This window comes from Marmota monax, unplaced genomic scaffold (assembly GCF_021218885.2).
Source record: "Marmota monax isolate L192 unplaced genomic scaffold, Marmota_monax_Labrador192_F-V1.1 WCK01_AAM20220418_F8-fsc00006, whole genome shotgun sequence".
In the NCBI taxonomy this organism is placed as follows: Eukaryota; Metazoa; Chordata; class Mammalia; order Rodentia; family Sciuridae; genus Marmota; species Marmota monax.
In genome coordinates, this window is record NW_026693712.1 from 30,523,741 (window position 1) to 30,537,483 (window position 13,743).

At 35.2% G+C, this 13,743-nt stretch overlaps 1 protein-coding gene and 1 pseudogene across 1 annotated transcript in view; one reads left to right on the top strand and one right to left on the bottom strand.

The window, feature by feature from the left end:
- The window catches only part of Slco6a1 (solute carrier organic anion transporter family member 6A1), a 214,991-nt gene that overhangs the window by 161,034 nt on the left and 40,214 nt on the right, over positions 1 to 13,743 (top strand). The window contains exon 14 of the mRNA XM_046460442.2: positions 5,456 to 5,651. Within this exon, the coding sequence (XP_046316398.2) occupies positions 5,456 to 5,651 (196 nt within the window). The remainder of the gene's footprint in view (positions 1 to 5,455; positions 5,652 to 13,743) is intronic.
- Positions 1,984 to 2,153, bottom strand: LOC124103618 (small ribosomal subunit protein uS14-like; annotated as a pseudogene).

The window sequence follows — 13,743 nt, forward strand, 5'->3', positions numbered from 1 at the left end:
TGGATCAAGGAGCTTGATATCAAATCAGAGACTCGCCGTCTGATAGAAGAAAAAGTTGGCTACGATCTTTTATTTATTTTTGCTCTTTATTATTTCTTTCCTGTATTGATTTTGTTTTATTTTTCAAAGATGTATCATTGCATTATTTATTTGAGATCTTTCTATTTTTTGATGTAGGCTCTTAATGCTAAAATAATTCCTTCTAATGATTGCTTTTGCTGTATTCCACATGTTTTAGTATGTTGCTCTATTTTCCCTTGATTCAATGAATTTTAGGTTTCTGAGTTTTTAATTATCCACTGTGTGTTTTTCAGTCTCTTGAGTTCATACAATTTCTGTTTCTCTTGCTTTTTGTTACTTGTTTCACTTTTTTGTGATATGAAAATATGCAAGAAATTATTTCAATTTGTGGCCTAACACATGGTCTATTTTGGAAATTTTTCCATGGGTTGAGGAAAAGTATGTGTATTATATTGCTGTTAGATGGAAAATTCTGGAGATGCCTGTTAATTTCCTTTGATCTATCTTGTAATTTTATATGCCTTTGTTGATTTTTTTTGGGGGGGGGTCTGGTGAGAATCTGTTGGTGAGAGTATTATTGTATTGGGGCCTATCTCTCCCCTTGTACCTGGTAATGTTTGTTTTACAAAATTGTGTGCTCCAACATTTAGTGTTTATTATCATTATACATTTTTGATGAACTTTTCCCTTGATCAATATTTTAAAGCCCATTTTCTCAGATGTAAGTATAATTATTACTACCACCGTCATTTACTTGTAATATAATTTCCCTCCTTTTACTTTAAATCTATGTTTGTCTTTGCAGGTGAGGTAAATTACTTGTAGGTAACATATTGTTGGATCCTGCTTCTTAATTTACCCAGCCCGATTGTGTCTTCCACTAAAGAAATTAAGATCATTTACATTCAGGGTTATTCTTGTTGCCAACTTATTGCTTTTCTTAAGGTTGTTTTGAATATTCTGTGTTCATTTATTTTTTCACTTATTCATCTCAGAAGATGGATGGTTGAATGTACTGATAATATTTGATTCTTTCCTATTTTTCATTTGTGTGTCTAGTCTTCTAGTAGAATTTGTTCTTTCATATGCTGTCATAATTGTGCCCTTCTTTCTTCCTCTTCTGGGTGTAGAAGTTTCTTAAATATCTTTTTACCTGCTAGTGTTCATGAATTCCTTTATTTATGTTCTTCTGGAAAGATCTTTTTTCTTTCAGGGTTTTTTTTTTCCTTCAAAAACTTTAAATACATACCTTTAGAGTTTTTGCCTCAAAATCTGATTTTAGTCTAATGTCTGCCTTTAAAGACAACTTGATGCTTCTCCCCTGAAAATTTTGTTGTTCTTTTCTTGTCCTGCACTTTTGGCACTATAACTATAGTATCCACAGAAAGATACTTTTCTTTTCATGAGCACTTGGGTTTCTAAATGCCTCCTGTACTTTAATGTCCTTGTCTTTCCCAAGATTTGTGAAACTTTCTGCCAGTATTTCATTGAGTAGATTTTCTTTGCTATCATTCTGCAACTCTTCTCTCTTGTCTATTCGGATTACGTATATTTTGGTCTTTTAATGATATCCCAGAGAATATGTATGCTCTGTTTATTCTTTCTTATTTTTTTCTTTACTACCGTCTGGATATGATATTTCATTAGACATGTCTTCAAGTTTTGATATTCTTCCTTCAATTCACTCTAGTCTATTTGTGAGGCTTTCAACTGAGTTTGTTTTTTTAAATTTGAATAATTAAACTTTACATTTCCAAGATTTCTGTGACTCTTTTTTATAGTCTTTCATTTTATTAAAAATTTCATTCACATCCTGAATTATGTTACTTGATTCATTCAGTTGTCTATCTGTATTCTCTTGGAATACATTGAACTTTTTTTTAAAGTTTTTTAGAACTTTATTTTATGTGTAAAGAACGATCATGTTCTCTTTCATTGGGAAATCCATTCGAGGAAGACCACTTAGTCCAATTTAACGAAGTCTGAATCTTTTGCATACTGACAGAAACACTGTCAGCACATATTGAGGCTGTATTTCCAGATCAGACTGGCGGGTTCGAGCATCCGCAACAAGAGAGAGCTCCCTAGCTGAATTTTCACTGGTGGCTCCAATAGAGCTGTTGGTAACCCATCTTGCATTCAAGGGTGCAAAGGTACATTGAACTTAAAAAAAAAATCATTGCTTTTAATTCTTTATCAAGAATTTCAGTCACTTTCATACTTACTGTGGTAATTCTGAACTTTAGGTGATGACGTATTCCCTTGTTTTCTTGTTTTTTTTTTTTTTTAAGCTTGGGTACTGTTTGTTGTTGTTTTGTTGAGTATCTTCAGTTAAATTTCATACTAGATTCCCTAGTTTAATATCCCTGTAGCTTCTTTGTGATTTTTGCTTGTTTGTTTGTTTGTTGTTTTATAGTTCAGAATATATTTAATTGAGGTTGCAGAGACCTCCTGTCTCTGCATCTCTTGAAGGAATGGGGACCCTCTGGTTCTTCAGAAGATACGGTGTTGGCAGCAAAGTATATTGGTTGTACCCTCTGTGATTACTCCTATTATGGGTAGCCCCTATCATGGGTTAGAAGTTTACATAGGTCCTGCTTACAATAGCTCTAGTACTTGAAAGTGATTCTGATACTGGTTCAGTTGCATTGAATGGTCCAGAACTCTTGTCCTATGACTGGAGTCTTTTATAGATCTAGTTGCTTTATGGGAGAAGCAAGTGTTAGAAATCTATCTCCCCCTCTGGGGGACTCACCTTCAGACTTATCAGCTCTAGGCAATCTGACCTGGTGCAGATGCAACCAATGTAGAGTATCCACATCCATCAGTGTCATACACCACTTTGTTTTCCCTTTATGCTGCTGCTGTGGAAGTAGCTTCCATCTATGTATACCCATCTGGGGCAGGTTGACCACTAGAAGCTCATGTATCCCATTTTCTTTAAATAGAATTGTCCTTTAGGGTTTCAGTGGGACTGATTTTGGCTGAAGCAGGGTTTAATTCTTCTCATCTGATCTGTGAGGAAGCTCAAAGACAGAACACCTACCCAGTGGCATGAAGCCCTAGACTCAATACCTAGCACTGGAAACACACACACATACAATTTAAAAATAAAAATATATAAGAAAGAGAATGAAGAGGGAAAATAATAGAAATCAAAAGTAAAAGAAAAAAAGGAAAGTGGGAAAGAAAAGAAAAATCCAACTAAAGAATGAAAAATAAGATAAAATAAAACTGAGAAATAAAAAAGCAATCATAACAAAAGATAGAACAGTCAGAGGGAAAAGCAAGTAAAAAAAAATTCTTCTAATGGAGGTACTTTGAATACCTTTCTCTGGGTCTCCTAAGAGTGTAATCTGCTAGGTATGAAGGTGGGTAATGGGTTGTAGCTGCAGCTCATTTTCCTTCCACTCTGGTCTTGCCAAACTAGCTGAGGCAGAATGAGGGCTGTATCCTGAAATTACATGTTATGATAATGTTGACTCAGCCCAGGGTATTTTCTCTCCAGACGCTTTTAGTCTGTGCACCTGGGGCATGGCTGAGGTCCAAGCTGCTGTGAGCCCATATCACTGACCGAGTTTTGATGAATATGAAACCCACTGGATATATATTTGCTCTGGGTGATTTTAGTCTGTGCATGCACCCAGAGGCATGGCCAATTTCATGATTATAGCAAAACCTTTTTCACCAGTTGAGATGTGGTAGAATGTGACTGCACTGGGTGGGCATATATTAGCCCTGAAGGATTTTAGTAAGTGCACCTGGGGGCGTGGCAAATGAATGAGACATGGCCAATCCCCAGAATGTCTCCCAGGATTGCAAGGGCAATTGAACCCCACCAAGTTCTGTGTTTGGGGGAGGCTGTGTTTGAGTGATTTGCCAGCCCTGATTGTGGCACTTTCAGACTTGTCCCCTGCTTGAAGCAACACCATTGCTGAACAGCTATGCCCTCCTCTCCACTCCCCTTTCCCTTGCAGCCCGTGCTCCCTTATAAAATAAAGCTCTCAGTGAATTTGTGTCAAGGAATCTCCCCCAAGCTATAACTGTCCTGTATGCCTCTCATCTACCCAAAGTGGCCATGTGTCAAAGTGGTTCCTGAGATGTGATTATGCTGTTTTACGATCCCCAAAGCAGTTTAGTCCTTAACAGCAGAAACTTCCTTAAGATGATTCCTGGCTATAGCACTCTGAGAGAAGCAATTTCTTCTTTAAAGATTGTTTGTTGTGTAGACTTCATGTTGCCAATTTATTTATTTGTAGGGTGCAGTGTTCTGGGCTATATTCTTTCTCTTTTACCTCTGCCCCCATTAAGGGAAGAGTCCCCTTTCCCCAACCTAGAAATGTTGCCAGGAGCTGGGATATTCCACTTTTCTTGTTTTGTTACTCTCTTTAGTCTTGGAATCTACCAAGTTTCATTTCCTGTGCCATCATTTCCCAGTGCTAACCCACAGCCCCTTATCTCCATGAGAAGTTCCATCCTGTGGAGGAGCAAACCATTGCTGGTGTCTCTATATACCACCTTCTGTCTCCACCTGAATTTTTATTTGAACAAATATTGTTTCTTAATGTCCAGGTTTTTTATTTGTTCTTTCTTTACCCACCTGATTTATTCTTCCCCATTCTTCATTTTTATGTCATTTACTTCTCCATTGTTATATCTTTTTGAACATTCTGAAGTTGTTTACTATTTTCTGGTCATTATTAGACCTTCTATGACATAACTTTTATCGGATGGTTTTGAATTTTTGGTATTAATTTTCTCTTACTATATTCCAATTTAATTGCTATATATTTGTAGCAGAGGGATTGCATCAATGTATGCATTTACTGTGCTGTCCTCATGGATAATTTTCTAACTGTATTTCTCTTTCTTCATTTCCTTCTTTTTTTCTCCTCTTTCTGTGTTTTCATTTATCTAATTGTTATGTTTAAATGGAAAACCATATCTTATGGTGGCTATTCTGGAGTCCCACTTTCATTGTCAATATTGAATCAATTTATAAATACAATGGTAGCTTGGTGAAATTTTTGTTCACAAATCTCTGTTTGAGATCTCCTGTCACTTTAGTCATGCCTCTTGAAATAATGCATAAACACAGAGAGTAGCTAATAATAGTTTTCAATAGGACAGCTCCCCACTTAAGTTTGGCATGAGTTAAGTTTCTGGTATATCTTAAGTGCCATTAGTGTATAGAAGTAAAATATTACCATATTGTTCAAGAGCCCGTTACACCCATGCTTTAACCCTATCACAAGTTTGTATTTTTCATAAGGTTCAGGTTTGTTAAGGTATTTATCATAACTTTAACTTTTTCTCTTTTAATTTAAAACTATTCTTGATGTATGTTAGAACAGGTGGGAATTTATCAATGTGTGAATTTTCTATGATATCAGCTGACTATTTTTTAATGGTATTTTTCTCCTCCTCTTTTTAGGTGTTATATTAATTCCAGGATGTGCACTTGGCCAGCTTCTGGGAGGTATCATTGTGTCCAAGTTACAAATGTCTTGTAAAGCCCTTATGAGATTTATCATCATTACATCTCTTTTGTCAATTATATTTCTTGTACTTATAATTTTTGTACACTGCCATCCAGTCCAATTTGCTGGAATCAACGAAGATTATGATGGGTAAATACAATTTTGTATATTATATTTTTAAATAAGAAACCATAAGCCTATTTCTCAGGCAATTAATTTTACATCCAGTAATGCTTACATGTTTATATCACTCTTATAATTATTAGGTATGTAAAAGAATTATAAGTCACAGTTTTAATTTTCATTTTAAGGTCACAAATATTATGAGATCTAGTGATGACTGCTCATTTAGTTATAAATTAATAGAGAAAATTCACATTGAAATCACAGAACATAAAAGTAAAATTTTGTGTTAGGATTGATAACAATTAGGGGATTGTACTAACTTCTTTACATGGTAATTTTACCTTGAGTTCTTGAATTGGATTGTCTGCCTTCTTATGGATATCAGAGAATGTATGCAAAGAGAGTATCTCTTTTAAGCCAAATATGCACAAATTCAAAGAACTTGGCATAGGTTGATATTAATATTAGGATACAAAAACCAGAATTGAAAAGCAAAGGATTGGGAAAATAAATAAGCAAGGAGAATAAAACATCTACTTCAAGCTATAACAAGAGTAGCTAAGGACAGACCAATGCTCAACAAATATTACCAGTGCTATTGGATAGTCACAGGTCATAAAGCATGACTTAAGCTTCACTCATTATACAAGTTTCTGAATCATAGATTAATGTGTATCATATATTTCAATGAAAAACTATTAAACTTTTAGAAACAAAGTAGAAAATTCCTAGAATGTAGAACTAGGTGAAATGTTGTTAGACATAACCATAAGAGTATGATCCATAAAATAAAAAAATAACAAATTAGACTTTATCAAAATGAAATAGTTTTGCTGTGCAGAGGCTGCATGCTAACAAGGTGAGAAGATATGCTATAGAGTGAAGACAGTATTTGAAAACTGAAAATTCATGGGCATTTACAAGTAGAGAATTAATGTTGGTTGAAATTTCCTGAATACAAGAACAGAAAGAATTAAATTTCATTATTCTATCAAGAAACAAATGGAAAAATATACAATTTTTATGGAAAATTTTTGTTCATAAATTATCATATTAAGATATCTAGATATAAATCTATCAAAGATGTGCAAAACCTTGATAAAGAAAAACTTTGCTGACATGTATGATATGATATCAAAACAAAAGGAAGACTACAGAATGTTAATATATTTGAAGAAGAAATATAAAAATATCAGTATCCCACAAATTAACATCAGTTCCTTGTAATTCTACTAAAAATCTTTTTTTAAAAATTTTTCTTAGCTGTAAATGGACACAATGACTTTATTTTTATTTATTTATTTTTATATGGTGCTAAGGATCAAACCCGGTGCCTCACACATGCTAGTGAGCGCTCTACCACTGAGGTACAACCCCAGCCCTCTACTAAAAATCTTGATAGAATTTTTACAAACCATGAAAAGCCTTTTTAAAATTATTATTATTGTCAAAAGAGGAAAATAGAAAGAATAGATTATACACTTCCCAAAAGGGGAGTATTGAAAAATATTGAATTTCATTTTGCTTTGATTTCACTTCAAGAAATCTTTATGAAATTAAGAAAAGGTTGGATTTGTGCTTTGTGGCACCAAAGAAGAAAAAATAGGCCCTAATCTCTATCACATGGGGCTAGTCCTCACCTTCCTTAATAAGATGCCTATAGCACAAGAACTAAAACCAAGAATCAACAAATGGGATGGATTCAAACTAAAAAGTTTTTTTTCTCAGCAAAAGAAGTAACATGTGAGGTGAATAGGGAGCCTACATCCTGGGAACAAATTTTTCCCCCTCGCACATCAGATAGAGCTCTAATCTCCAGGGTATATAAAGAGCTCAACAAGATAAGCACCAAAAAACATCAAACAATCCAATCAATAAATGGGCTAAGGACCTGAACAGACACTTCTCAGAAGAGGATATACAGTCAATCAACAAATAAATGAAAAAATGCTCATCATCTCTAGCAATCAGAGAAATGCAAATTAAAACTACTCTAAGATACCATCTCACTCCAGTAAGAATGACTACCACTGTTATGAAGACAAACAACAACAAGTGCTGGTGAGGATGTGGGGGAAAAGGTACACTCATACACTGCTGGTGGGACTGCAAATTGGTGCAGCCAATTTGGAAAGCAGTATGGAGATTCCTTGGAAAGCTTGGAATAGAACCACCATTTGACACAGATATTCCTCTTCTCAGACTGTAGAATCCTTTCTTTTAGATATTTTAGATATATAGTACAGGATCACTACCTGTAGTCACCCATCATAAAATAGCATACTACAACTTCTTAATTTTATGAAAATCCAATGTTGTACCCATTGATCAATCTTTTTATTCTGTCCTTTTGGACAAAGCAAAATGATCAGCAATTTTATTTTACTCATTGCTTTTCATTAAAATTGTTTATTGGGCTGGGATTGTGGCTCAGCAGTAGAGCGCTTTCCTTGCATGGGTGGGATCCAGGTTTGATCCTCAGCACCACATAGAAATAAAGGTATTGTGTTGTTTCCATCTACACCTAAAAAATAAATATTAAAAAAATGTTTATAATCCATAAATACAATGGGCAATATTCACAAAACTTGTAATAGAGGAGAAGACAGCCTAACTAACTTCATTGAGATAAAGTGAATTAACCCATTTTGAGAGGAAAAAAAAGAATAAAAAAGGAAAAACCAAAAAAGTTTTACAGGATGAATGGTACCCTGTTAGGCATACAAATATCTGCATTGTCAGAGTTCCAAGGGAGGAGAGAAAGAGAAAAATGCACAGAAACCGTATATCACAGAGTGATGATTGAAAACGTTCCGAGCTTTGTGAGTAATATGAACATTCAGTCTGGGAAGCGCAAAAGAATCCCAAATAGATCCAACCTAGAAAGTCTTCTGCAAAGCACAATATAATTTAAGCTGTCAAAAGTCAAAGACAAAGATTTCAAAAACATCAAGAGAAAATGTCAAGTCATATAATAAGGAATCCCTATTAGAATAGCAGCAGATTTCTCCATAGAACCTTGTAGGCCAGAGAATGGGATGATATATTGAGAGAATTTAAAGAAAAAAATCCTGTCAGACAAGAATTATGTACCCAGCAAAAGTATTTTTCAGAAATGAAGAAGAAATAAAGTCTTTCTCAAGCAAGTAAAAACCAAGTGAATTCATCACTAGAATTGTCTCACAAGAAATTATTAAAGGAGTTCTATATCTAGAAGTGAAAGAATATTAACTTCCAACAGAAGGAAGTATAAAATTCACTGTAGATATATAAATGAGAACAGGAAAAAAATAAAAACCTATCATTACAGAAAACCACCAAACCACAAAGATTCACAACAATAAAAAAATGGATATACAAACAGTTATTAACAGTACAGAAAATATTTATGTTATATTGTTAACTATCAGTAATTATTGAATGTAAATGGGTTTAAACATCTTATTAAAAGAATAGAATGGATGCATCTGATAGAAGAAAAACTTCAATAGATGAATGGATAAAAAATGTGGCATTTATACACAATGGAGCACTAAAAAATGACAAAATCATGGCATTTGCAGGGAAATGGATGGCATTAGAGCAGATTATGCTAAGTGAAGCTAGCCAGTCCCTAAAAAACAAATGCCAAATGTCTTCTTTGATATAAGGAGAGCAACTAAGAACAGAGCAGGGAGGAAGAGCATGAGAAGAAGATTAACATTAAACAGGGACAAGAGGTGGGAGGGAAAGGGAGAGAGAAGGGAAATTGTATGGAAATGGAAGGAGACCCTTATTGTTATACAAAATTACATATAAGAGCAAGTGAGTGGAAAGGGAAAAAAAACAAGGGAGAGAAATGAATTACAGTAGATGGGGTAGAGAGAGAAGATGGGAGGGGAGTGGAGGGGAGGGGGGATAGTAGGGGATAGGAAAGGCAACAGAATACAACAGACACTAGTATGGCAGTATGTAAAAACATGGATGTGTAACTGATGTGATTCTGCAATCTGTATATGGGGTAAAAATGGGAGTTCATAATCCACTTGAATCAAATGTATGAAATATGATATGTCAAGAGCTATGTAATGTTTTGAACAACTAATAATAAAAATTTTTAAAAAAAGATTAGAATGGAGTCCCAACTATAGTCTGCCTTCAAGAAACTCATCTTTCTGGGAAAGTCACATTTGGTTTCCACACAAATGAAAACCAGAAACAAATAGGAGTAGCCCTACTCATATCAGATAAAACAACCTTTAAGGAAAAGACTATAAAATATAAATGTTACTATGTAATGAAAATGGATCAACTGAGTAAAAGGTTATATCAACTGAAATGTATATACATACAATACTGTACCACCTAACTCTGTAAACCAAATATTATTAGATATAAAGGGAGTGATGCACTCCAATATAATAATAGTTGGGGACTTCAATAACCTATGCTCACCAGTGGACAGATCCTATAGACAGAAAATCAACAGAAATTCTAGTAAACCATATAGCAAATTGGAATAAAATATAGAAATATTTTTAAAAATTAAAATTGAAATAAGCTATACTATATACCACAGACATTGTAGAACATTTCATCTAACATATACAGAACATGCATTCTTCTTATCAGAGAGAACACTATTTAGGATAGACCCCATGTATTTTGTTATGTCACAAAATACAGCTCAAGAAATTTTATATTAATTTTAAAAATTGAAATTATATATATCTTCTTTAAGTACATGAAATAAAACTGGAAATCAATAATAAAAAATATAGTCAATGTCCAAATACATGGGAAGTAAATTACATTGTTCTGAACAATTAATGGACAATAAAGAAATTATAAGGGAAATTAAAAGTTTCTTGAAACCAATGAAAAACAATTCCAAAACCTATAGGATAGAGTAAAAATGGTACTGAGAGAAGTCTAAAGCAATAAGTATCAAAAACATAGATTTCAAATAAACAATCTAACATTCCAATAGAATGACCTAGAATAGCAGGAATAAACCAACAAATGTGAACAAAATTGGTAGAAATAGGGCTGGGCCTATAGCTCAGTTGGTAGAGTGCTCGCCTAGCACATGTGAGGCACTGGGTGTGATCCTCAGCATTACGTAAAAAATAAAAATAAATGAAAAAAGGTACGGTGTTAATCTATAACTAAAAATATATTTAAAAATTGGTAGAAATAAATAATAAAGATCAGAGCACAAAAAAATGAAAATGAGACTAAAAAAAAAATCAAAGAAACAAAAAGATTTTGAAAAGAAACTGCCAGAACTTTCAGTATACTGATAGAGAGAGAGAGAGAGAGAGAGAGAGAGAGAGAGAGAGAGACAAAGAGAGAAAGAGAGAGAGAGACATGCAAATAAATAAAATTAGATATCCAAAGGAGACATTGGAACAGATATCATAGAAATACAAATATTATTAGTAACTATTATAAACAACTATGCACCAACTATTTTTTAAAGTTCCAGAAAAAAATGAATAAATTCCTGGACACATATTACAATAAAATTGAGCCATGAGGATACAAAAAATAACAAGTAATGAGATTAAATCAGTTAATAATATTTTCTCAAAACAGACAAGTCCAGGATGAGAAGACTTCACTGCTGAATTTTACCAAACTTTTTATTAAGAACTAATGCCAGTCTTCTTAAATTGTTCCAAAAAATTGAAAGAGAAACTATACCATGAGGACAAACTACCCATATGCCCAAACCAGACATGGATACAACAGAAAACTATAGAAATTCTGAACAAAATAAAAAATTGAGTGCAATAGCACAGAAAAAAGATCATTCAATATGATCAAATGGGATTTATTATAGGAATTCAATGAGAGTCTGGTGCATATACATCAATAAGTGCAATATATTACATTAACAGAATGAAGGACAAACAAAATGTTCTTCTCAGTAGATGCAGAGAAAGTATTCAATAAAATCTGACATAGAGTTTTTATATATGATACCAAATACATAATCCAGAAAGAAATAAATTAATAAATTGGACTTGATGAAAATTAAAGCCTGCTTTTTGAAAGACCTTCTTTAGGGAACAAAAAAGCAAGCCATAGACTTCAAAAGGACATTTGAAATTCAGATATCTAACAAAAGATTTGTTTTCAGAATATATGAAGCACTATCATTGCTTAGAAATAAAGAAAAGAACTAGTCAAAATGGACAAAAGAATCAAACAGATATTTCATCAAATGATATACACAGATGGAAAATAACCAGATGAGAATAAAATCAATATCATTAGTTACTAGAAAAATGTGTATTAAAAACACATTTTTAATATGCTAAAAGGAAAATGTTATAACCCTATTAAAGTGTCTCAAGGTAATAGAAGATCATATGAAATGCTGAAGAAAAATATGGAGAGCAATCAAATTTCTTGAATATTGCTGGTAGAACTGTAAAATAGCACACCACTTTGGAAATTGATAGTTTCTTAAAAAGCCAAACACCTATAACATGATCCAAATATTTTACTCCTTAATATTTGCCCAAGAACCACGGAGGTATTTTACCATAAAATGATGAAATAAAGACCCATTGTAACTAATTAAAATAAATAATTTTTTAAAAACCCAATTTACATGACCAAGTTCTGGCCCCTGGGGAGGAGCAGAAGTGATATGTTGACACCTCTTGGTTGAGCTCACTCAAGAAAGTATCCAGGCGCCGGCAAGGTAGACAGAACTGTGACCACCCACAGAGCAGGCCCAGCGGCCTGCTGAGGGGCAGAGCCGCCCCGCAACCCCTGCGCCTGCCAGGTAGGCGGAACTGTGACCACCGACAGAAAAGGCCCAGTGGCCCGCAGCTGGACAGAGCTTCCAATCACTCCTGCAAGGTAGGCGGGCCTGCGACCCACCGGCAGAAGAGGAGCAGCGGCCTGCTGAGAGGCAGTGCCGCCCCCTCCCCCCGCACCTGCAAGGTAGACGGAACTGTGACCACCATCAGAACAGGCCAGACCTGCAAACGACAGACAGAACAGGCCCAGTGGCCTGAGGAAGGGTAGAGCCGCCCCCCACCCCACGCCTGCAAGGTAGGCGGACCTGCGACCCACTGGCAGAACAGCCCCAGAGGCCTGAAGAGGGGCAGTGCCGCTGCCTGCGCCTGCAAAGTAGGCAGAACTGCGACCACCGACAGAACAAGCCTAGCGGCCCGCAGAGGAACAGAGCTGCCGCCCGCGCCTGCAAGGTAGGCAGACCTGCTACCGACCGGCAGAGCAGGCCCAGGGCCTGCCGGCGTGGTAGGCACATTGCCCCAGTTGGAGGAGGGGCAGAGCCGCCGCCCACGCCTGCAAGGGAGACTTTGCAACTATACAAGACCAATATAAATATATAGGGGGAAAATCCAATAGCACAACAGTTTCACCAAGTAGAAAGGAACGCGAACAGTATGAAGAGACAAGGAAAGAAAGGACCCAAAGCAATGCAGGTCAACTCAACGTTAGAAGAGGTAATAGCTGCAGCAGATGGAATGTCAGATAAAGAATTCAGGATATACATGCTTCAGATGATCTGGAGTCTCAAGGAAGACATCAGACAGCAAAATCAGACAATGAAAGATCACTTCAACAATGAATTACATAAACAAATCCAAGAAGCAAAAGATCAACTATACAGGGAGATAGAGGTTATAAAAAACAAACAAAAAGAAATCCTAGAAATGCAGGAAGCAATAAACCAACTTAAAAACTCAATTGAGAATACTACCAGCAGAGTAGAACACTTAGAAGATAGAACATCAGACAATGAAGATAAAGTATTTCAACTTGAAAAGAACATAGACAGCTCAGCAAGACTGTTAAGAAACCATGAGCAGAACATCCAAGAAATATGGGATAACATCAAGAGACCAAATTTAAGAGTCATTGGGATACAGGAAGGGACAGAGTTTCAAACCAAAGGAATGAGCAATCTATTCAATGAAATAATACGAGAAAACTTCCCAGACTTGAAGAATGAGACAGAATCCCAAATCCTAGAAGCCTACAGGACGCCGAATGTGCAAAATCATAAGAGACCCACACCTAGACACATTATAATGAAGATGCCCAACATACAGAATAAGGAGAGAATTTTAAAAGCTACAAGAGAAAGGAAGCA